Here is a 22393-nt window from a genome sequence, read left to right as displayed (position 1 = left end):
ATCCAAGTCTCAAAGGTACAAAGAAATAGAACATTCTTCTCCTATGTACTATCTCTGAACAGAAGTCAAGGAGATTATTTTACTTATGGTTTAATTTAAAGGGGCTTATTTACAACATATATTTATATGATGGTTTGATATGCTTTATTTTTCTGCAGGACTCAATTACTGGAATTGTCAACTCTACCAATTTATGTGCTCATTTGTTTTCCACTATGAGCAGACCAATTGTATTACACGTTTGTCTGGCTTTCTGTAGCCTTCTACTTCTCAACTTTGCCGCACAATGTCTGGCTTTCCCCAACATGGAAAGAAGGGAGATGGTACTTCTTCATGCAGAAAAAGGACAGTCTGAGAGGCTAAACACAGATGACCTAGAAAATGACTCTGTTACTTCTAAGTACACTCCAGTCTCTGGAGATCCAATGATAGTGTTAGCAGGACCATCAACAATGTCTTTAAATAAAGTATTTCCTAGTAACAAAGAAACCCCTCCTGTAGGAGCTATGCTCATGCAGGCTGATGGTTCTAACATTTACACTGCTACTGAGCCAGAGGTCCCAGCAGGGGAAGAAGTGTTTGGTTCTAGCCAGCCAGAGAGAATGTCTCCCAAAAGCCGACCTTCCAAGGCCACGCTAACCAACCCTGTCGCGCCAACTGCTTCTCTGAATATTGATGAGAGGGAGGAACCCTCCCGTGGTACCATCATTCAGCCCACTGTGGAAGGAACCACTGAAGCAACACAAGGTTTTCTGAGCTATGTGGATGATCAGTTGTTTGCAACTGAAAGCCCGGAAGGGCTTAGTCTGGGGCATTCACCTTTATCCCTTGTGAATACTAAAGAAATGCTAACCACCATTCCAAGGACTGAGAAATTTGAAGCAAACCCAGAACATAAGACCACTTCTTTGCCTGGTTCTAAGCTCACAGCAGGCACTGAGCCTTCCCAGATGACAGCTGATAATACCCAGGCTACTGCCGCCACTAAGCACTGGCTCCCAACCTCTGAGTCCATCCTGAGTGTTGAACCAGAAACCGACAGCCTGCTGGGAGCCCCAGAAGTCACGATGAGTGTCAGCACAGCTGTTGCAGCTGCTCCTGTCATAAGTGATGAGTGGGATGACACCAAATTAGAGAGTGTAAGCCAGATAAAGACCCCAAAGCTTGGAGACAATACAGAGACACAGGTGAGAATGGAAATATCTCAGACAACCCAAGCACCCGGTATCAGTATGGAAGGCATGGAAGAGGGCGAAGCTTTGACAGAGGCTGCAGATGTGAGTCTGAAGCTGCCTGAAATGGAAACACACATGGAAACCACCCTGTTAATGGCAGGTGGGGGTGAGAGAGCATCTGATCAGAGTTCCTTTACTCCCACAAGTCCAATGGGAGATACGAAAGTCTCTGTCATGAACCTGGTCCAGGATACTGCGGACTTTGTGGAATCCACCAAGGAGAACAGTGTCATGTTCTTAGAGACCACAGTTTCCATCTCCGAATATGAGTCTGAGGTGCATCAACCATTGGGAAATAGATTTAAAGGTAAGAGAAAGAAAAGTAAACTTTGTTTAATTTGGAATGTTTCTGTTTGATTTTTTTAAAAATTGAGATATAATTGAAACCATAACATATTTTTAGGTGGTTTATATTTTTTTTAAGTGACAATTTAGAAGTAAATTATCTAAAACAAAAGTAAATAAATAATACATCTTGTATAAATGTATTTGTATAAAATACATTCAATTATAACTCCTATATGTAGACTAGTGGTGTTTAACAGGTAATAATTTGTCATCCCCTTACTCCCATAATTTAGTTTACATACAGCATGAAGTGATCACCACAGTAAGTTTACTGAGCATCCATCATCTCATGTAGATACAAAACTAAATAAATAGAAAAACTTTTTGTCCTTGTGATGAGAGTTTTCAGGATTTACTCTCTTAATTTTCATATATAACATATGGCAGTATTCATCGTATCTGTCATGTTGAACATCTTTAGTACTTATTTGTACCTTTTGATTACCTTCATCGAGTTCCCCCTTCCACCACCCCCTGCCACAAATCTGATAATTTTTTACCACAAATCTGATCTCTTTTTCTATGGGTGTTTGTTTTGTTTTTGAAGTATAACTGACCTACAATACTGTGTTCATTCCTAGTGATTTGATATTTTGTACGTTACAAAATGATCATCATGGTAAGTCTAGTTACCACTTGTCACCATACAAAGATGTTACATATATATTGACGGTATTCCCCACAGTTTACATTTCATATCCTTGACTCATTTATTTTGCAACTGGAGGTTTGTACCTTTTAATCTCCATTACCTATTTCTGGAGACATTTTTGGTTGTCACAACAGAGGGCGTCTAGTAGGTAGAGGCCAAGATGCTGCTAACATTCTTCAGAGCATAGCACAACCCCCAACAAAGGTTTATCTGAGCCAAAGTGTCAGTTGCTCTGAGAAACTCTGGTATAGATGAATATTTTTCAAACCTTTTATTATGAAAATGTATAAATATATATAAGAAAATGTGAAAAAATAGCTATATGTTTAAATGGTGTAATCAACAACGTCAGATACTTATTTACACATTGTTGTAAAAAATACTCACATCCCTGATATTACCAAAAAGCCTTAGGTAAATATTTATCTCATAGTATTAACTATGTGAGTACTTTGACTTTGTTTTCCCAAAAAGAAACTCATCTAGAAATAAGGGGGGGAAACCCCACAGTACAGATAAATCCTCTCTGCTGGCATGATTCTGTACTTTCTACTTCCTCTTGGCCTCTACATCTGTGAATGTTATGAGATGTCAGTCCTTGCCTTTGTTGCTGATAAATGTTTTTCTTTGATTGTGTGTAGTTGGTCAGACAACAGCATGGGGAAGGAAAAACTTAGTGTAATGGGCATATGCTCATTCCAAATTGTTTTGGAATATGTACAGCTGTTACTTCAGCTAAGTAGCCTAATTAATGGAAAATATCAAATTAGTAACATGTTTTATAAAGTGTTATGGAGATTGAATTAAAATGATAAAAAATTGAATTTTACATATCCAATCTATTTTTTTAAAGACTGTAAGACCTAGTATACTGGAAGTTTTCGCAGAAGCTTCCCAAAACTATTTTGTAAGTTGGTTTTTAAATTTCATTTATAAAGTTGGGTCCAAATGACCCAGATGATATTAGATATGACCAAACAAGAAGTTTACTTCAGTTCTCCATAATACTTTAAGATATTCCTGGAGCATTAAATCACATAGTCCCAGATAATTTACTGCACAATTGAATCCATGATTGTTATATACTGGATTTGCCTTAGCTTCTACTAATGTAACTTAAAAAGAAAATAAATTTTGCAGTTATATGCTTTTTAAAAAAATTACCCAATATACTCCTTACTTAGTCATAATTGTCTCACTTAACTATAATATTTTAATAGGCAGCTTCTTTTTATTTCTAGCACATAGAACAATATATGGCACATAGTAGGTACTCAATAAGTATCTCTTTGTTGAATGAGTAAATGAAGATGGAGAACCATCCAGACTAGAATTATCCAATCTGCCTGCCGGCCTTGTCCAAATTAATCAAAAAGCTTCTAAGTATTCTTGGTAGAGAGAGAGAGAGAGGAATGTCAAATAATTCCTTTCAGTTTTTACTTCTTCGATTGTTTCGTAGTGTTATAAATAATGTGAAAAATTTAAATTATTGATGACAGTAGTGAGAGAATAGTCAAAAGTTTGTCTGCCCATTTCCTGGTGATTACAAGTACTTTTCAGAAGTCAGCCACTCAAGTGCCAATCATTTCAGGGCCCAGGGACTACTTAGCACATTCTCTTCTTCAGGGAACACAATGATTTCTTGGAGTTTTTGCATATTATGAATTGATGAGGATCCTGGGTTAGGTTAGAGTCAGTCCTCTGATTCATCTGCTTCTTCAGCTGTTCACTTGGAGGTCAGGTTTTAGGGGACTTCCCCAGTGGTCCAGTGGTTGAGATTCCATGATTCCACTGCAGGGGGCACCCGTTTGATCCCTGGTTGGGGAACCAAGATCCCACATGCTGTGTGGTATGGCCAGAAAAAAAGATCAGGTTTTAAAAGTAATCTATAATAATTATTGTATATATTTTTTTTCCTATGGGAACTGAAAAGAATGAGCGATGTGGAGAAATTTTGAACGTTACTTTAAAAATTCCCATTACTATTTCTAGCTCTCACTCTGTCTTTAACAGCAGTCTTTTATTTGAAGTGCTATGCCCTTTTTATATTTCTTACTGTTTCGTGAAACTGTGACCATAGAGTGAACATTTATTTTGACATATTTTTTCCTTAGAAGTGTTCATTATGCTTTCAAAAATGAGGGCAACATGGAGAATGCATACTGCTTTAAATGGTAAAACTATGTATTTTTATGGCAAATAGAGCATTGTCCTAGGTGCTGAAGATACTAGTATTATTTCAGAAAAAAAGAAAAAAATAGTGGCACAAAGAGAAAATATGAAGCACTTGTAAGGTTGTCTTATAGCCAGGTATATCAGTCCTTCAAATATAAAAATTTCCAGTTCAAAGAAAAACCTAGCCTAAACTGACTGGGGACCAAGAAATGGAAATGCTTGTACTAAAACAAATACACAAACACTATTTTAAAGCAAATAATTTCTGAGGAGAAATGTTTTTAAGTAATAGGAAAAACAGTGATGCCATTAATAAAAACTATGAAAAAACCTTTCAGCTGCTTTTAAGAAGGCTATTTTTTATTACACTTGGTAATGTGCTGAGTATCTAGAATTACTGTTTGAAAAAAGAGATGCTAAAGTCTTCTAGAAATTATGTTTTCCTAGTGGCTCAGTATGTGAAGTTTCCAACATAACCTCTCCCTAAGAAGGGGGAAAATATTAACCCTTATAAATACTCTTTAATAATGTATTTGGGGGGATTATGCAGATGGTGACTGCAGCCATGAAATTAAAAGACGCCTACTCCTTGGAAGAAAAGTTATGACCAACCTAGATAGTATATTCAAAAGCAGAGACATTACTTTGCCGACTAAGGTCCATCTAGTCAAGGCTATGGTTTTTCCTGTGGTCATGTATGGATGTGAGAGTTGGACTGTGAAGAAGGCTGAGCGCCTAAGAATTGATGCGTTTGAACTGCGGTGTTGGAGAAGACTCTTGAGAGTCCCTTGGACTGCAAGGAGATCCAACCAGTCCATTCTGAAGGAGATGAACCCTGGGATTTCTTTGGAAGGAATGATGCTAAAGCTGAAGCTCCAGTACTTTGGCCACCTCATGCGAAGAGTTGACTCGTTGGAAAAGACTCTGATGCTGGGAGGGATTGGGGGCAGGAGGAGACGGGGACAGCCGAGGATGAGATGGCTGGATGGCATCATGGACTCGATGGACGTGAGTCTGAGTGAACTCCTGGAATGAACTCCAGGCACGCAGGCCTGGCGTGCTGCGATTCGTGGGGTTGCAGAGAGTCGGACACGACTGAGCGACTGAACTGAACTGAACTGAAAGAAAGTGGACCTGCAATAGATACATCTTACCCCACAGGTGTATTTCATTCTTTTTCATGTTGAAAGCAAACGCAGACCTTCTACACAGGCCACTCTAAGTTATTCCTTGGGCAATGGCAAGGTTTCTTTTCTTGGCCATTTCTTTTCAATGGCCGAACGATGTCGTGTGTGTGTGTGTGTGTGTATGTGTGTGTATCTCATCTTCTTTATCCATTTATCTGTTGAGGGATAAGTGCAGTTAGCACAGTGGTTAAGAGGGCTAACTATGTAAACTTAGTCAGGTTCCTTAGCTTCTCTACACCTAAGTCATTTGTAAAATGAGGTAATACTAGCTGATATTTATTGAATACTTACCAAGCACTGGGTGTGTACTAAGTGTTTTACACGTGTTGTTTAATTTTTGTAAAAACTCTATGGGGAAGATACTATTATTATTTCCGCTTTACAACTTAAGGAATCTCAAGGTCCAGAAACATTAAGTAATTCATTCAGAGTCACACAGATAGAAGATGGCTGAATCTGAATTGATACTCAGGCAGATTGGATCTGGAGCCTGTGTTCTTGGCCACTATGATATATGGCTTCCATGGAATGATGTTAGTACCTTCCTCCCCTTACATATGGAAGGATAAGCTAATGCCCATCATGTGCTTAGAAGTATGTGTGTATGGCACATAATAGAAACTCAGTAAATATTAGTTATTGTAATTAGTATTCCTTTAATTCAAAATGCCAACTTTCTGTCCCCTTCAGGGATGTAAATGTGAATATTAATATATATAAATGCTTCTGAGAGTTTTTGAACTTAGTTCTGTATAATGTCTTTCTAAATAAACTGATTATGTTGATATTCATAAAGGGAAACTTAACTGTTGATTTCTTATTTTAAATTTTATTTTCCATGTTTTGTATTATTGTCTTTATCTCTGGCTTATATTGATTCACCACTTCTTAGATTGATTCACCACTCCTGAAAACAGCAACACTGGAAACTTCTATTTACTGACAGTTCATTTCTGAGCCATCCCTCTGCCTTCTCATTCCCTGAAATGACAGTCTGCTTTTCTTTAAATTATTAATTATATAGTGACTTTTTCAGGTATAGGGATTTAGTCTATTTTAAAATGTTGTTTCTTCCCTTTTAAGACATCATCACTCAAGAGATGACAACAGCTGTTCAAGCAGCAGAAGCCACTGTGTCTTTGGTGACGCAGGAACAGCAGGTTGCCACCCTCGAGGTCACCAGAGGCGAGGACAAGACCGAGGGAGGGAGCGAGTTGCCCTCTGCCACAGCGGATGCTCCTCGTGTTACTCAGCTGTCGAGAAGATGGGAGCCTCTGGCCACTGTGGTTTCAACGACACCCATCCCTGTCTCTTTCAAAGTTACTCCTGCTGTGGAAGGTCTGTAACAGAGAGAATTGAACTCAGTGTTTTGGGGGTGGATCTTTTCTGAGTTGATAAGGAATAGAATGAGTGAGGCAAATGGTCTGGGGGTAAAACCAGTAAGAACCTGGGGAATGAAACCAGAAAAGACCTGGGTTTGTATCCCAGCGTTGGCCCTTACTAGTATTGTGGCTTCAGGAAAGTTTCTTAATGTTTCCAAGCCTTGGTTTGTTCATCTTTAAATAATGCCTTCCTGTCTTATAGGTAATTTTCAGGGTTTTAACAGATGTATACCGAGAACTTTCTATTAAGATATAGGAGACACTCAGATGCTCTGAGATCTTAAGAACAGTGAAGTTTTTGAATCTGAGTGATCATCAGAATCACCTGCGAATTACAAAAAATATTATTATTATTATTATTTAGTTATTATTTTGGAGCTTCATGTCTCTGTTTCATCACTGGCCTAAGTATTAGATTGGCAAAAAAATTCATTTGGGTTTTTCCATAACATCTTATAAAAACCCAAGCAAACTTTTTGGCCAGCCCAGTAAATCCTACTTTTATGTATTACCTGAGTTATCTTTGACTAATAAATACCTTCTAATCCTGCATGCCTGCCTCTCTCTCCACAAAACCCCTAGGGATCTTGTCAGTAACCTACAGGTAACCCCAAGATCCTTCCCATCTAAACTCCTTCCTCCTCTGTTAACCGTTAACCTGGATCTTCATTTCCTTGGCTTCCTTTTTGTTAAATTGTGTCTGGATGTACTCCTGATATTGTATGTTTAAAAGTTTTAGTTTTTTATTTTATAAAAACAGTATTGTGCTGTGGATAGCCTTTTGGGGACTAACTTTTTTTTAACTTGCTGTTCTATGGCTACTATTTATTTACTATGGTTCTTTTGGTTTGACTGCTTGTAACATTGCACGATGAAAATATATCACGGTTTATTTATCTCATCTTCATCCAGTGTTTTCTAGTGGTTTGCATTTGGGTCGTTTACAGATTTGGCCATTGTGAACATGGCTGCCGTGAATAGTCTTTTACATATTCTCCATTGCATGTGTGTAGGAGATTCTCTTGGGTTTATATGTAGGAATAGGGTATATGAATATTGGACTTTAGGAAGCAGTGCCTAACTGCTTTCCAAAATTGCTTCCATTTATGCTGCCAACAGCAATGTATATGCTAATCTGTGGACCCATATCCTAGAAGCTTTTACAAATGGTTTCTCAGGCTTCATCACCAAGGAGGTTCTGATTCAGTTAAGTTGGGATATGTAGAAAGCATGAAAATCAACATTTCAAAATTACCTCAAAAGATTATGATGATCAACCAGGCTTGGAAAAATGCTGCTATTCTAGGTTTGGGAATACCTGGGGCTAATTTGTCTGCTTTAAAATTGAGCATATTCCAGACACAGATTTAAACTTTTATTCTTTGACTTGACTTTTGAAAATTATCTTCTCATGGTAACTCGCTTCAGTTGTGTCCAACTCTCTGTGATCCCGTGGACTGTAGCCCGCCAAGGTCTTCTGTCCTTATGATTCTCCAGGCAAGAATACTGGAGTGGGTTGCCATGCTCTCCTCCAGGGAATCTTCCCAACCCAGGGATTGAACCTATGTCTTATGTCTTCTGCACTGGCAGGCAGGTTCTTTATGTCACCAAAGTCATCTTTGGTGTATATTTAAATAAATTTTGTTAAATTTTCTGTCTTTAGTAATAGGTTATATTGTTGTTTGGTCGCTAAGTTGTGTCTGGCTCATTTGGGACCCTATGGACTGTAGCCTACCAGGCTTCTCAGTGCATAGGATTTCCCAGGCAAGAATACTGGAGTGGGTTGCCCTTTCCTTCTTCAGGGGATCTTCCCAACCCAAAGATCAAACCCATGTCTCCTGCTTGGCAGATGAATTCTTTACCACTAAGCCACCAGGGAAGCCTGGGTAGGTTATATAAAATCCTATAAAATCCATAATATTGTCAATAGAATAAATGGGAGATTAAAATTTGAAACCAGAGTTCTGATTTGAGGTAGTATATTTTCCTGGAAGATAAGTGTTTGCCTTGGGTAGCTGAATCAATGCATTGTAGGAGATGGAACTGGTCTAAGTGCCAAATCTACTGTATATGAGATACTGGTTTCATTAGTCATTTCTTGCTTAGCAAGTAAAAGCATATATTTAAATATATGCATTTCTCATTCGGATCATCTTTGGTCAAGTCATCTCTCTTGTGTTTGGCAGACGTAATAGACACAGTCACAGGGCCGAGTGAGGAGTTGTTCACACCAATTTTGGGTTCTCCAGTGACGCCCCCTGGAATAACGGAGGAGGCACCCAGCACTTCCCCAGCGCTTGCTGATCCTGAGGCGTCTTCTGAAAGAAGAACTGCAGCTCCATCCTTTAGCTATGTTAACACAGCTGCCTCCTATGGCCTGGACCAACTTGAATCTGAAGGTATCCATGCTTTGAAGGGGTTCTTTTCTAGGACAGAGACAGTGAGTCACTGAGCAAATGTTGTTTTTGAGAAAAGATCAAGGAGAAGTGTATTCAGTCTGTAGTGTCGATGAGGGGTCCATAGACTGTGGCCCAGCCAAATCCAGGCTGACATCTATTTTTGTATGACAAGCTCAGATTGATCTTTACATTTTCAAATGATTGGGAAAAAAAAATCAAAAGAAGAATAGTATTTTGTGAGATGTAAAAGTTTTTATAAAATCGAAATTTCAGTGCTCCCAATTCTAGCTGCATTGGAATGCAGCCACATTTGTTCATTTGTGTTGTCTGTGGTTATTTATGTGCCAGCATGGCAGAGCTAAGTAGCTGTGACAGAGACTAACTGCCCACAAAACCCAAAATATTTATGGGATGGCCTTGCCTGAAAAAACTCACTGACCCCTGCCCTGCATTAGTAACTCTCAATTATGGTTGAATGTTAGAATCACCTTGGGAAGTTTTTGAAGGATTCTAATACCCGAGTCCTTCTGCCAGTAATTCTGATTCAGTTGGGATAAGATCTGGCATCAACATTTCCAAGAGTTTCTTGAGATGATTTCTGTGTGCAGGCTGAGTTGAAAAAACTGTTTTAAATGGAAAACTTGAGTTTCCCCACTGGATTTTCTTGGGCAAAAATTTTAATGTGGATTGTATTTTTGTAACAGTGCTCTAGTGGTTAATGCTGGGCCATTCTCCCTTAATTATATCTCTGGGTTAGATGTTCCACTTTTTGCAGATGGGCAGGCTTCTCACCTTTGAAGGCTGAGAAATTCATGCCAAATTTTACTTTGCAAGACATTGGCTTTGAGCATGAAAAAGATGCTTGGGGTACAGCTGCACATCCACAAATGAGAAAACTGGAGATATAATGAAAGGTCGTTTAATTAATCAGCACTTTGGCAGGTGAACAGCTCCTGGCTAGATTGAAAAATGCCCAGTGATTTGTAAACTAATCTTGGAGATAGGTAAGCTCTTGGGCACTAAATTAGCCACGGGTTTGAAGCATTGAAGACCTAGGGTGTGCTGTTATTTTATATTTTGTCTACTCTGTAACAGGGAAGGTGGTTCAGCCAGGTTTTCAGCAGGCTTGCAGTCTCTATTGCAGACTTTCAGGGTAATACTGGTAGTTTTCTGGCAGAGAAACATGACATTTTAAGAGAAATGTGAATTCTGTGGAGTGCTGGTTTAAGAAATGGATCAAAGCAAGCTCAGAGGCTAAGAGCTCTTGCTCTCCACATTAAGATAAGAACTTGGAATGTAGACTCATATTAGCTGTCTGCCCTCCTTGATGCCATCTGGAAAGACCAGGTTTCCCCAAATTAACTGGAGTTATAGATGACAGCTTTCCCGGCAGGGCTCACTGAATCAGAGGGAAAAAAATTGGATTTGTGAATAATCCATACTTGTGAAACTGCAATAATTTTCTAAATTTAGTTGATGATGGAAGTTGTATTGAGATGTGTGAGAATTTTCTTAACTTGCCTAAGATGTCCTGGAGTTTTAGTGCTTTTCTTCTACACGATTCGGTTCCAGCTTCTTTTTGAGAATATATTTTGTCAGTTTTGATCTAAGTTAGGATCCTTGTCAAGGCTTTGAAAGACTTTTTTGGTTTAAAAATATTCTTTCTGCTACATTGTTGGGCTTAAGACAAAATTTTGAATAAGCACACCTTTTTCCTAAATAAAAGGGAGTGCGGTTTTTATATTTAATTAGTATGTGTTAATAATGTGATTAGTTTTATGCTGGTCTGTCAAACCCTCTGAAAGCAGAAGTGACTATACTTATTTAAATTGGTAAATCAATAAATGCCTAGAGGCCTTCATTTTCAATGCATGTTTTTCCACCTTGTCCAGGAATATAAGTGCAGCTTGAGGCTCTGACTGGGTGAAGCATTTTAATTTTTCCATAGCAATCGACTCGGGAGGATAGTTTATTTTTACTTAGAACAGGATCATGTGAGGTAAAGTTGTCTACCTTTCAAATTTGAATCTCTGTGATGTGTTGATAAATGACAGACAATTCTCCAATTTAAGGTGTGTGTTTATTTAATTATGTTATTAAAAGCTCTCTCTATAGTTATTTGAATACTTTCCTTCCCACGTGGGGACAAGAACACTTCTCCAGAGAATGGGATATTTATCTCAATGAGATATAACGAGAAATCTGCATCTTTAGACATCATACACCCAATTAGCAAAAAATTCCAAAGAAATTTCTGAATGTTTACCCTTTAAGGGATAGTCATGGCCTAGATGAACCGAAAATCCGTTTGTGCTTGGTAGCCTGTCTTGTCTTTTCCTTTACATCACTACAACATGATGACTAAGGGTGTGTATCGTTTTCTAGAACCGCTGTAACAAAGTACTTCAAACTGGGTGATTTAAACGACAGACATTGTTCTTTTGCAGTTTTGGAGCCTTGAAGCCTGAAATCAAGGTGTAGGCAGGGCTGTGCTCCCTCCAAAGCCTCTGGATGGGGATCATCCTTGCCTCTTCCAGCTTCTGGTCCATCAGGCATTCCTTGGCTTGTGGCAGCAGAACTACAGCTTCTGCCTCCTCCTTCATATCTCCCTCCTTTGTGTTTCTGTGGGCAAATTTCCCTTGTCTTATAAGGACATCAGCCATTGGGTTAGGACTCGCCCTACTAATTACATCTTAACTTGATTACATCTGCTGGTACACTATTTCCAAATAAGATCATATTCATAAGTGTTTGGATTAGGAGTTAAACATATATTTGCACCGGGGGAAGGGGCCGGGGGCCGGTGCACAATTCAACTTGTAATAGGAGGTCTGCTTCTGAGGAGTTTTCCAGTTGGCTCTGAAGGCAGACCACCCCCTTGAGAGGTATGCACTGGTAGAGTGGGAAAGTTTGGCGTGTTTTGCATTTCTCAAGCATTAAAGAAAGCCTGCTTCTATAAGTGCATAGTGCCCTGTGCCTATTTCAATAAGTCTTTTACCTTGTCAGCAAACATGCAGTTTGATTTTTGAAGGATAATGGTTTATCTTTACTTCTCTGTATTTTTTAAGGGAATAAATGCTTTCAGGATGATAAAAAATGCATTATACTTATCTCAGGCATACTTCTACTAGGGGTGTATTCAGCATCTTGGGACTATAAACATGACAAAGTGTTCTAACTTTTAATTCAAAAGTGGATAATAGCAAAGCCTCCCAGGTGGTGCTAGTGGTAAAGAACACTCTTGCTAATGCAGGAGACTTAAGAGAGGCAGATTCGATCCCTGGGTCAGGAAAATCCCCTGGAGGAGGGCACGACAACCAGCTCCAGTATTCTTGCTTGGATAATCCCACAGACAGAGGAGCCTGGAGGGCTTTAGTCCATAGGGTCACAAAGAGTTCACGACTGAAGCAACTCAGCATACACAGTATGTGTATATATATATATATATATATATATATATATATATACACATGCACACACACATACACACACATATATATATATAAAGTAGTTTTTGAACATGATCTCTGTTTAGGTTGATACCATTTTTTTTGGTTGAATATTAATGTATTTCTCTGCTCCAAAATGGTAGCTTAAAATTTCTGATTGCTTATGAAAACCTACTTGGAATATTTTCATTTGGGTTAGCTGTTTTTAAAATATTTTGAGACTAATATCAAATGAGACTAATATCAAATTTCAATATTTCTTACCAGAAGAAATTCTACTTTATGTATTTTAGAAATCCAACTGAGGATATCTGAACAAATCAGACTTATTTTGTTGTTGTTCAGTCGTTTAGGCATGTCCGACTCTTTGCAACCCCATGGACTGTAGCACACCAGGCAGGCCTCCCTGTCCTTCACTGTGTCCCAGAGTTTGCTCAGACTCATGTCCATTGAGTCAATGATGCCATCCAGCCATCTCATCCTCTGTTGCCCCCTTCTCTTCCTGCCCTCAATTTTTCCTAGCATCAGGGTCTTTCCTAGCTGACAGTGAGTCAGCTCTTTGCATCAGGTGACCAAAGTATTGGAGCTTCAGCTTCAGCATCAGTCCTTACGATGGATATTCAGGGTTGATTTCCTTTAGGATTGACTGGTTTGATCTTCCTCCTGTCCTCGGGACTCTCAAGAGTCTTCACCAATACCACAGTTCAAAAGCATCAATTCTTTGATGCTCAGCCTTCCTCATGGTCCAGCTCTCACCACTGTACATGACTACTGGAAAACTTAATTTTGGCCTTTCCTATATTTCCACAGAAGAGGGAAATTCATCCATGCTGTAAAACTGTAACAATAGTTCTGTAGGGTGGAAGATTATGGCTTTAAGAGTTCAATACTATTATTCATACCAGGTACTAGGTTTTAAGAACATGTGAGAAATAAGAGAACAAAAACGAAGGTTTCTCAGATGTTGTGATTAAGGTATTGGTAGGCCTTCCTCACATCCCCAGCACTTCCTCCCATAATGTCTGGAAGCCAATACCTGGGCTTTCCAGCTAGTGGGAAATGGGAAACTGCTTGGTGCTCCCCTTGGTGCTGACCAGACAGACTTGGGAATGTGGTGAATTTGCCTGGACTCTCCCAAGATGAGCCTCTTAGCTTATTGCTTTTCTGCAAGAGAAGAAACAGTTCCCATTTCCGTATCTGTTTCAACACGCCTGTTTATTACAGAGTTTATAGAACATACTCATAGTAATTGACAGAGAAGGCAATGGCAACCCACTCCAGTACTCTTGCCTGGAAAATCCCATGGACGGAGGAGCCTGGTATGTTGCAGTCCATGGGGTTGCTAAGAGTCGGACATGACTGAGCGTCCTCACTTTCACTTTTCACTTTTCATGCATTGTAGAAGGAAATGGCAACCCACTCCAGTGTTCTTCCCTGGAGAATCCCAGGGACGGGGGAGCCTGGTGGGCTGCCGTCTATGGGGTCGCACAGAGTCGGACATGACTGAAGCAACTCAGCAGCAGCAGCAGCAGAGTAATTGATGTGCTGGTGAATTATTCCCCCCTTTGTATGTGTGATGCATATTATATGTAAACACATGACATGTTACTTGAAAAAATACATATAGAGAGAGGTTTTTAATTCTAGGTTCCAATAGGAAAACCATGTTTGGTTTTTTAATATCTTGATTAAAAAATGAGACCAAATATATCATTTAACTTCAGTTTTCCTTTCTGACAGCTTTCCCTTGTTTTTCGAAGACCATTTTGACTGTCCTTATGTTTAGGTTTTGAAAGATTGTATTTCTGACGTCTTTGCCCAGCGAGGCAGCATGCATGGGGCAGAAAGCTGTCATTGCTCTGTCACTTGTTCTTTGATCTATTTCGGTGACAATCCATTTTCCTCCCTTCATGAATAGTTGTGTGTACACATCTGTGTGTGTATGTGTTTAATTTCATGGATGTTTTTTCCACACTCCTCTGCGGGCATTTTCTATATATATGTCTATATTTGCGGCACCTCTTAATTTCCTCTGCTGAAGTGATAGTGATATTATCTCTTCTTTCTTATCTGGAATTCTCAGCTGTGCCTCATCCTAGGAGTCTCTCTACAATAACATAGGAATTTCAATAGCATAGCAATTTCAGGAGAAAGTCATGTTTGAAAAACATGCCTTTGTTCAGATAACATATCTTTTGGCAGTATGGGGGACCTCATAATTGGTACTGAAATCAAGATGCTTAGTTTCTTTCTTTTACTGGTAAATCAGAAATGAATGGGGAAATGCATTCTTTAAGCGGCATTGTGGAGAAACCTCAGAGATATTTTTCTTTAATAGCTCCATTGAGGATTCTTAAGAGCTCATATAATTTTTATGAGAGAAATGTTTGCTCTTCACCTGCACTTTAATTCACAAAATCTTTTTTTTTGATCTTCCCAGTATGCACTTCTTTTCAGAGAATATTTTCTTATTATTTTCTCAATCCTCAAATAACTTTTCAATTTAGAAGGCAGCTAGAATGGATGAATGAGAAAGTCAAGAGGAGTCAAAGATCTCATCTCAAGGCCACGTTTATGAAGCCAAGTTTATGTGACTTATTGTTGGGAGCTGTTATGTGGGTATAATATTAAAGATCCAGTGGAGTGTTGTAAATCTGAACTGTCCACTGTTACTTGTGATACTGTAGTATGAGGTTAAGGAGGTTCATACTGCTTTTCCCTCTGATCATGTTAAGAATGAGTACAAATTTTGGCTTCTCTTCTTGAAAATGCTTTGGATTTAATTTTGCCTCAGTAACAGGCAGTTTCAATCACTGATTACCTGTTATGGTAGGTCACTTTGTTGGCTTGTCCTGAAGTCATCATACATTCTCTGGCATTTATGGTAGGTCTCTGCTCTTAAGTACTTGTGTGCTCTGTAAGCTAGTACAGTAAATTACTCAGCACTCAGATTAGTCAACATATGTCTGCTCTTAATGTTCACATAGCCAGTGGTATTTCAGAAATAGTTAAAATCACAATATTATGATATGTTACCATAAAACTTTGCTACACATTCTGCTGTTGAAGAAAGATAGCTAATATTCACTCTTAAGTTTTTTGGTATGCTTTCTTATCATAGGGCATTTATTTATTGATATAGTCACAATTAAGTAAACATTGTTATAGAATTGATTCTTCCCATTTTTTTTTTGTTGCTCAGCACCAGAATGTTACACTACTCGGTAAAACTCATTCTTAGACACTTATGAAATTTCATATAATGGTTCATGATGACAAAAGGATTTAGCTTTGTACATATTCAGAGGTTTTGTTTATTCATTCATTTATGTGTATACTTAAGTATTTGATGATTCAGATAATAATAATAAGTAGATTTTGTATAAATTTTAGTAGAAGAGTTATGATAAATACATAAATAACAGATACACAAGGTAAAAGATGGGAAAGTATCACAAAAAAAATTACAAGGGGCTTCTCTGGTGGTTCAGTGGCTAAGACTCTGCACTCCCAATGCAGGGGGCCCGAGTTTGATCCCTGGTCAGAGAACTAGATCCTACATGCAACTAGATATCTCACATGCTACAATGAACATGGAAAATCCTGCTTACTGCAACCAAGATCAGGTGCAGCCAAATAAACAAACAAAAAGCAACGAAACAACAACAGCAACAAAACAATTATAGAGAAAGGACTGTGAAAGTTAGGAGAGAGAACTTAGCCCTAGCTTGCTGCTAACGACCCCATAGATGGCAGCCCACCAAGCTCCCCCATCCCTGGGATTCTCCAGGCAAGAACACTGAGTGGGTTGCCATTTCCTTCTCCAATGCATGAAAGTGAAAAGTGAAAGTGAAGTTGCTCAGTCGTATCCGACTCTTAGCGACCCCATGGACTGCAGCCTACCAGGCTCCTCTGTCCATAGGATTTTCCAGGCAAGAGTACTGGAGTGGGGTACCATTGCCTTAGAGAAATACAAAATTGCTATTTATGCTTGGGAGTCATGTGTGTATGTGTTTGTGTGTGTATTTGCGTGTGTGTGTGTGTATGTATATGCTTCATCATTCTTTTGATGTTTATAGAAAAGTAAGTGGTAGGAGATCCAAAAGTATGGAAAACATTGTAAGAGGTGGTGAATTGTCCTTTATATATCACACATACCACATTACCATTCAGTTATTTTATGGGTATATGATCAAGCATATTTCTATAATTTTAGCTTGCTGGTTAAATGAATTTTTCCTTTTTTATTCTCCCAGTTTTATTGGGATATAACTGATATACAGCACTGTGAAAATTTAAGGTGTACAGGATGATGACTTGACTTACATATACTGTGAAATGATTACCACAATAAATTTAGTGAACATCCACCATCTTATGTAGATACAAAATACAAGAAAATGTTTTTATCCTTGTGATGAGAACTCTTGGGATTTACTCTTTTAAAAACTTTCATATATATCATGTACTAAGTTGCTTCAATCATGTCGGCCTCTTTGTGATCCTATGTATTGTAGCCCTCCAGGCTCTTCTGTCCGTGGGATTCTCCAGGCAAGAATATTGGAGTGGGTTGCATTTCCTTCTCCACATATATACCATACAATTAATTATGTTGCACATTACATCCCTAGTACTTACCTATCTATAACTGGAAGTTTGTATCTTTTGTCAGCCTTCCTTCAGTTTTTCCTCCTTTTATCTCCTGCCTCTGATAACCACAAATCTGATCTCTTTTTCTGTGGGTTTGTTTTTAAAGTATAATTGACAACATTATGTTAGTTCCTGGTGCACAACATAGTGATTTGATATTTTTATACATTTCAAAATTATCACCATGATAAGCCTAGTTACGTCACCATGCAAAAGCTACTTTGCCATTATTGAGATGAATTATTTCTTAAAAATAGTTTTTAGAGGCAGCAACCAGGTACTCAGCCTCAGGCTAACAAGTACCTGATTTGTAGGAAACAGTGCCAGGTCTGTCCTGAGTAGGTTGTTCAGAGTTCTAGGCAAAAGGATTGGTTTTGAGTGTTTCATCTGGGCTCATACTCCAGGGTTGACAATCCTGTGAGAAGTGGTCCAAGCAGGGCTTTCCATGTATGGTGGTTTTTGCAGTTGTTGAAGCAAGCATGCAGCTTGGGATCCCAAGCACAATGGGATGTGGAGATTTCAAAGACATTTTATATGTTTGCAGAAAATCAAGGTATTTTTAAAAGCATGATTTTTCAGTATGAGGCTAGATGTAACTATTCTTTTTCTGATATAATCATTGAGAATTTTATTGCAGCAGAGTATGAATAATTATGAACCTTAACAATGTATAAAATAATGCGAGCATATTACCAACTGCATTTATCAGGCTATATTCATAACCATGACCCTGTTTTGGCATCAGACTACTTATTATATGAATACATATCCCTAAAGGAAAAGATTACAAGGAAAATATAATGCATTGATTTGACTGGCCTTACAAGCTTTTAAAAATTGTTCACACTTGGAAATATTAAATTTATCTTAAAACATTTACATTGATTCTGCCTACATTTACCTACTTTTCCTCTTTTTAGCCATTCTTCCTTCTTTTAATTGTTTAACATCTCCAGACAGAACATTGTGTGGAAACTTCTACAAAAATGGTGTAAAGAGGGACTTCCCTGGCAGTCCAGGGAGTGTGGGTTCGATCCTTCATTGGGGAACTAAGATCCTGCACAGTGCATGGTATGGCCAAAACAAACACACACACCCGCAAACAAAACGCTTAAACATTATAAAGAGTCTTCATGGTTTTATCATGAGAAAGAGATTCTCCAGGTGGTCAGAGGTCCCCTCACTGCTCCCTCTGGGTTTTCTCAAGGCATCTGTTTCACATGCTCTCTGCATCCTCTTTCCTTTTAATACTCCAACTCGAGCATAGATGAAAACTCTCTCACTTGTTTCAGCTAAAATTAGTAGAAATTTAGCTAATTTCTACTAATTAGTAGCTAATTAGTAAAATTAGTAGAAATACTTAGCTCAAACCTAAGGGAACACAAAGCAAATAAACCAAGAAAATGAAAGAAACAAAATGCATTAGTCTTATAGGGTACAAATTTCTCTCTGATCTTGCCTTAGCTAAGGAGCTCCCAGGGCTCCCAGCCCTTGACTCATTCCATGCTCTGAGAAGGTTTTTAATATTTGGTACCCAAAGCTCTGGAACAGTTTTTCAGGCACCTTGCTACACTTTCTGGCTTCATACCTCTTGACTTGTTTCCTATTCAGAGGGTAACTTCTCATTCTCTCTTCCCCATCCCTGCCCGCATGTGGAAGAGCCAAGACAAAGATGCAGATTTCCTCCAGAGCCCACCACCAAGTAGGGAATCCCCAACTCCATGTAAATATTACCTGTCCTGCTTTCCAAGATGAAGGAGACACCTTCTATCCCTAGGCAGTTGATAACCAGACAACCATCATGATTGACACCATGTGCATCCCACTCTTTAGAGGAAATCCCATCTCTCTTAAAAGCATGTCATGGTTCATGTATGGGCAATATCATACTGTTCTCACTATACAAGAAATACACCTGTATAGGGTCATTCTGTCATATCCTATAGCAAATAATACTCAATACGATGCTACTCCATAAACAGAGGGCTATGAAGTGAAGAGAAGACAGGAAGGAGCAACAGAACCTGTTCAGCTTAAACTTATCTTTCTTTTTATTTTATATTGGAGTGTAGTTGATTTACAATGTTGTGTCAATTTCTGGTTTACAGCAAAGTCATGTAGTTACACATATTCATGTATCTATTCTTTTCTAGATTCTTTCTCATATAAGTTATTACAGAATATGGAGTAGAGTTCTCTGTGCTATATACAGTAGGTCCTTGTTGACTGTTTTATAAATGGTAGTATGTATATATCGATTTCAGTCTCCTAATTATCTCTCCCCTCAACCTTTCCCCTTTGGTAACCATAAATTTGTTTTCTAAGCCTATGAGTCTGTTTCTGTTTGGGAAGTAGCTTCATCTGTAGCATGTTTTTAGGTTCCATGTATAAGGGATATCATATGACATTTGTCTTTCTCTGACTTGCTTCCTTTAGTATGATAATCTCTGGGTCCATCCATGCTGCTGCAAACGGCGTTATTTCATTCTTTTTTATGGCTGAGTAATATTCCACTGTATGTATGCACCGCGTCTTCTGTATCCGTTCGTCTGTTGACAGTCATTTAGGTTGCTTCCATGTCTTGGCTATTGCATGTATCTTCTTGAATTATGGATTTCTCTTGGTGTGGGATTGCTGGATCACATGGCAGCTCTATTTTTAGGTTTTTAAGAAACCTCCATATTGTTTTCTGTAGTGGCCACATCAGCTTACTTTCCCACCAACAGGGTTACCTTTTCTTCACGTCCTCTCCAGTATTGATTGTCTGTAGACTTTTTGATGATGGCTGTTCTGCCTGGTGTGAGATGACATGTCATTGTAGTTTTGATTTGCATTTCCCTAATAATTAGTGATGTTGAGCAACTCTTCATGTGCTTTTTGGTCATCTGTATGTCTCTTCTGTATGAAGCTTCTCAGACCACACAGCCTTCATTGAGGAATAATACAGACTAGTAAAAAATTAATTCTGATAATGGTCTCAAATGAACGTATCTGAGTTTAAGTTTTAGTTTCATCATGAATAAGATCATGATCTTGATCAAACTATGTAATTTCTTTAGACTTCAGTTTTTCTATCTGTGTAAAGCAGAGATATTGGTGTTCCTGTCTCTTATTTTTGAGATTAAAATGAGAACTTGTATGTAGTAAATACATACATGACGTAGAGTAAATGCTTAATAAATCTGAACATTTTATATCATTTATCAATTAAAATTATGTATTGTGATTATGTAATATTATGTATTTATTATAATGAAATATTCATATCCTCTCTATGCAACCAATAGGTTAGGGGCAGGTAGACAGTGTAAGCGAACAAAGAGGAAGATGCCTAGGACGGTAGAGAGTGGTGAACGTGTTCTAGTAGAGAGCATACTCCTCTACTAGGTGCTTCCTCTGATCTAGGTGGATTCTGCTTATAATTGTTGCTGGAGGAGAATGTAAGTTTGGTGGTGCCAGATCTCAGATATTTTCCAAGATAAGCTGAAAATTCCAATTTTGTATGAAATATTATGATATTTTTTAAGTGCTAGAAATCAGCTCAAGTGCTTAACTTATGCTGTTTCATTTTTTATTGGTATGCATACCCGAAGTGAATCTGTCTTCCCAGCCATTGATCATCAGTTTGTGCTCTTAACTTAATTCTCCAAACCTCTTTAAGGGCAGGGTCAGAACTTTCTGCCTTGTGTGCACGATGGCTGTAGGTACCTGTTGCTGGGTAAGTGATAATCGGCAATGGAGTGTATGGTTTTAGGACCCTTATCTTGTTTGATTAATATGCTTTCTAGTTGACTTACTCTGTTGGTTGTTGTTGTTTTAAATTCAGTGCTTATTTTGTATCTGAAGTTGAGCATTTTCTATGTGAACGAAGCAGTGACTCCCAACTACCTTCTGTTGGGAATCTAGTAGGAATTTGCTTAGATTTGTTGCATTCCATTGTAGGGTTGAACATTATTTCATTTTCTCTTATTGAAATCTATAGTGATACCTGGACTCAGGTAAGGGGAACTCAATATAAATGATTCTTTTCTAAAATAAATAATTATTTGGGCTGTACTGGGTCTCCGTTGTGGTGTGACGGCCTGTCGTGGAAGTTAGGCTTTCTTGGTGCAGTGCTCAGGCCCTAAAGTGCTCGGGTGCAATAGTTGTGGGGTGCTGGCTCTCTAGTTGTGGCATGAGGGCTTAGTTGCCCTGCGGCATGTGCGATCTTAGTTCCTTGACCAGGAATTGAGCCTGCATTCCCTGCATTGCAAGGTGGATTCTTAACTGGACCTGAACCACCAGGGAAGCCCCTTAAATGATTCTTTAAGACCACTTTGAGAAGCCAGAGTGGAAGGGAGGGAAAAAACGGTAAGGGGAGAGGAGGGAGATCTGATCTAGAAAAGTGAAAAAAAAAAAAAAAGTCGCTCAGTCGTGTGTCCGACTCTGCCACCCCATGAACTGTAGCCCGTCAGGCTCCTCTGTCCATGGGATTCTCTAGGCAAAAATACTGTAGTGGGTTACCCTGCCCTCCTCCAGGGGATCTTCTCCACTCAGGGATTGAACCCAGGTCTCCTGCTTTGCCGGTGAATTCTTTACTGTCTGAACCTAGAAACGTTATTGGAGTTAATTTGTTCAAAGATCATTTCCCTTCATGGGCCACTCTCATTTGCCACCTGGGGGTGACAAAAGCATGTAGATGGATTTTCCTTAAAAAGTTGTTATCATATTCATTTGAAGTGTATGCATAATATAAATTAATAAAAATTATATTGTAGTCCTTTGAAGGCATTATTTTAAAGAGGAAGATAATGATTTAGAGTTCTGTTCAATTTTTTTCAATCACCATATATTGAGGGCTTATTTTGTGCAAGGCACAATGCTTGATCCTGTGGGTAGAACACAAAGAAGAGTAAGACAGAATCTCTGGTTTTAAG

General features: G+C 38.6%; 1 protein-coding gene across 4 annotated transcripts in view; it reads left to right on the top strand.

The window, feature by feature from the left end:
- Positions 1-22393, top strand: part of ARMH4 (armadillo like helical domain containing 4) — a 142917-nt gene that overhangs the window by 9190 nt on the left and 111334 nt on the right. For 2 of the 4 annotated variants that reach the window (XM_069596703.1, XM_069596704.1), the window contains exons 2-4: positions 159-1542; positions 6681-6935; positions 9166-9378. In XM_069596703.1, the coding sequence (XP_069452804.1) occupies positions 159-1542; positions 6681-6935; positions 9166-9378 (1852 nt within the window). The remainder of the gene's footprint in view (positions 1-158; positions 1543-6680; positions 6936-9165; positions 9379-22393) is intronic. The other 2 variants (XM_069596706.1, XM_069596705.1) reach the window with 1 other exon arrangement.

Source organism: Ovis canadensis, chromosome 7 (genome assembly GCF_042477335.2).
Source record: "Ovis canadensis isolate MfBH-ARS-UI-01 breed Bighorn chromosome 7, ARS-UI_OviCan_v2, whole genome shotgun sequence".
NCBI classification, from domain to species: Eukaryota; Metazoa; Chordata; class Mammalia; order Artiodactyla; family Bovidae; genus Ovis; species Ovis canadensis.
Note: the sequence above shows the minus strand (reverse complement) of the source record. Positions and strands in the feature narration are given on the sequence as shown.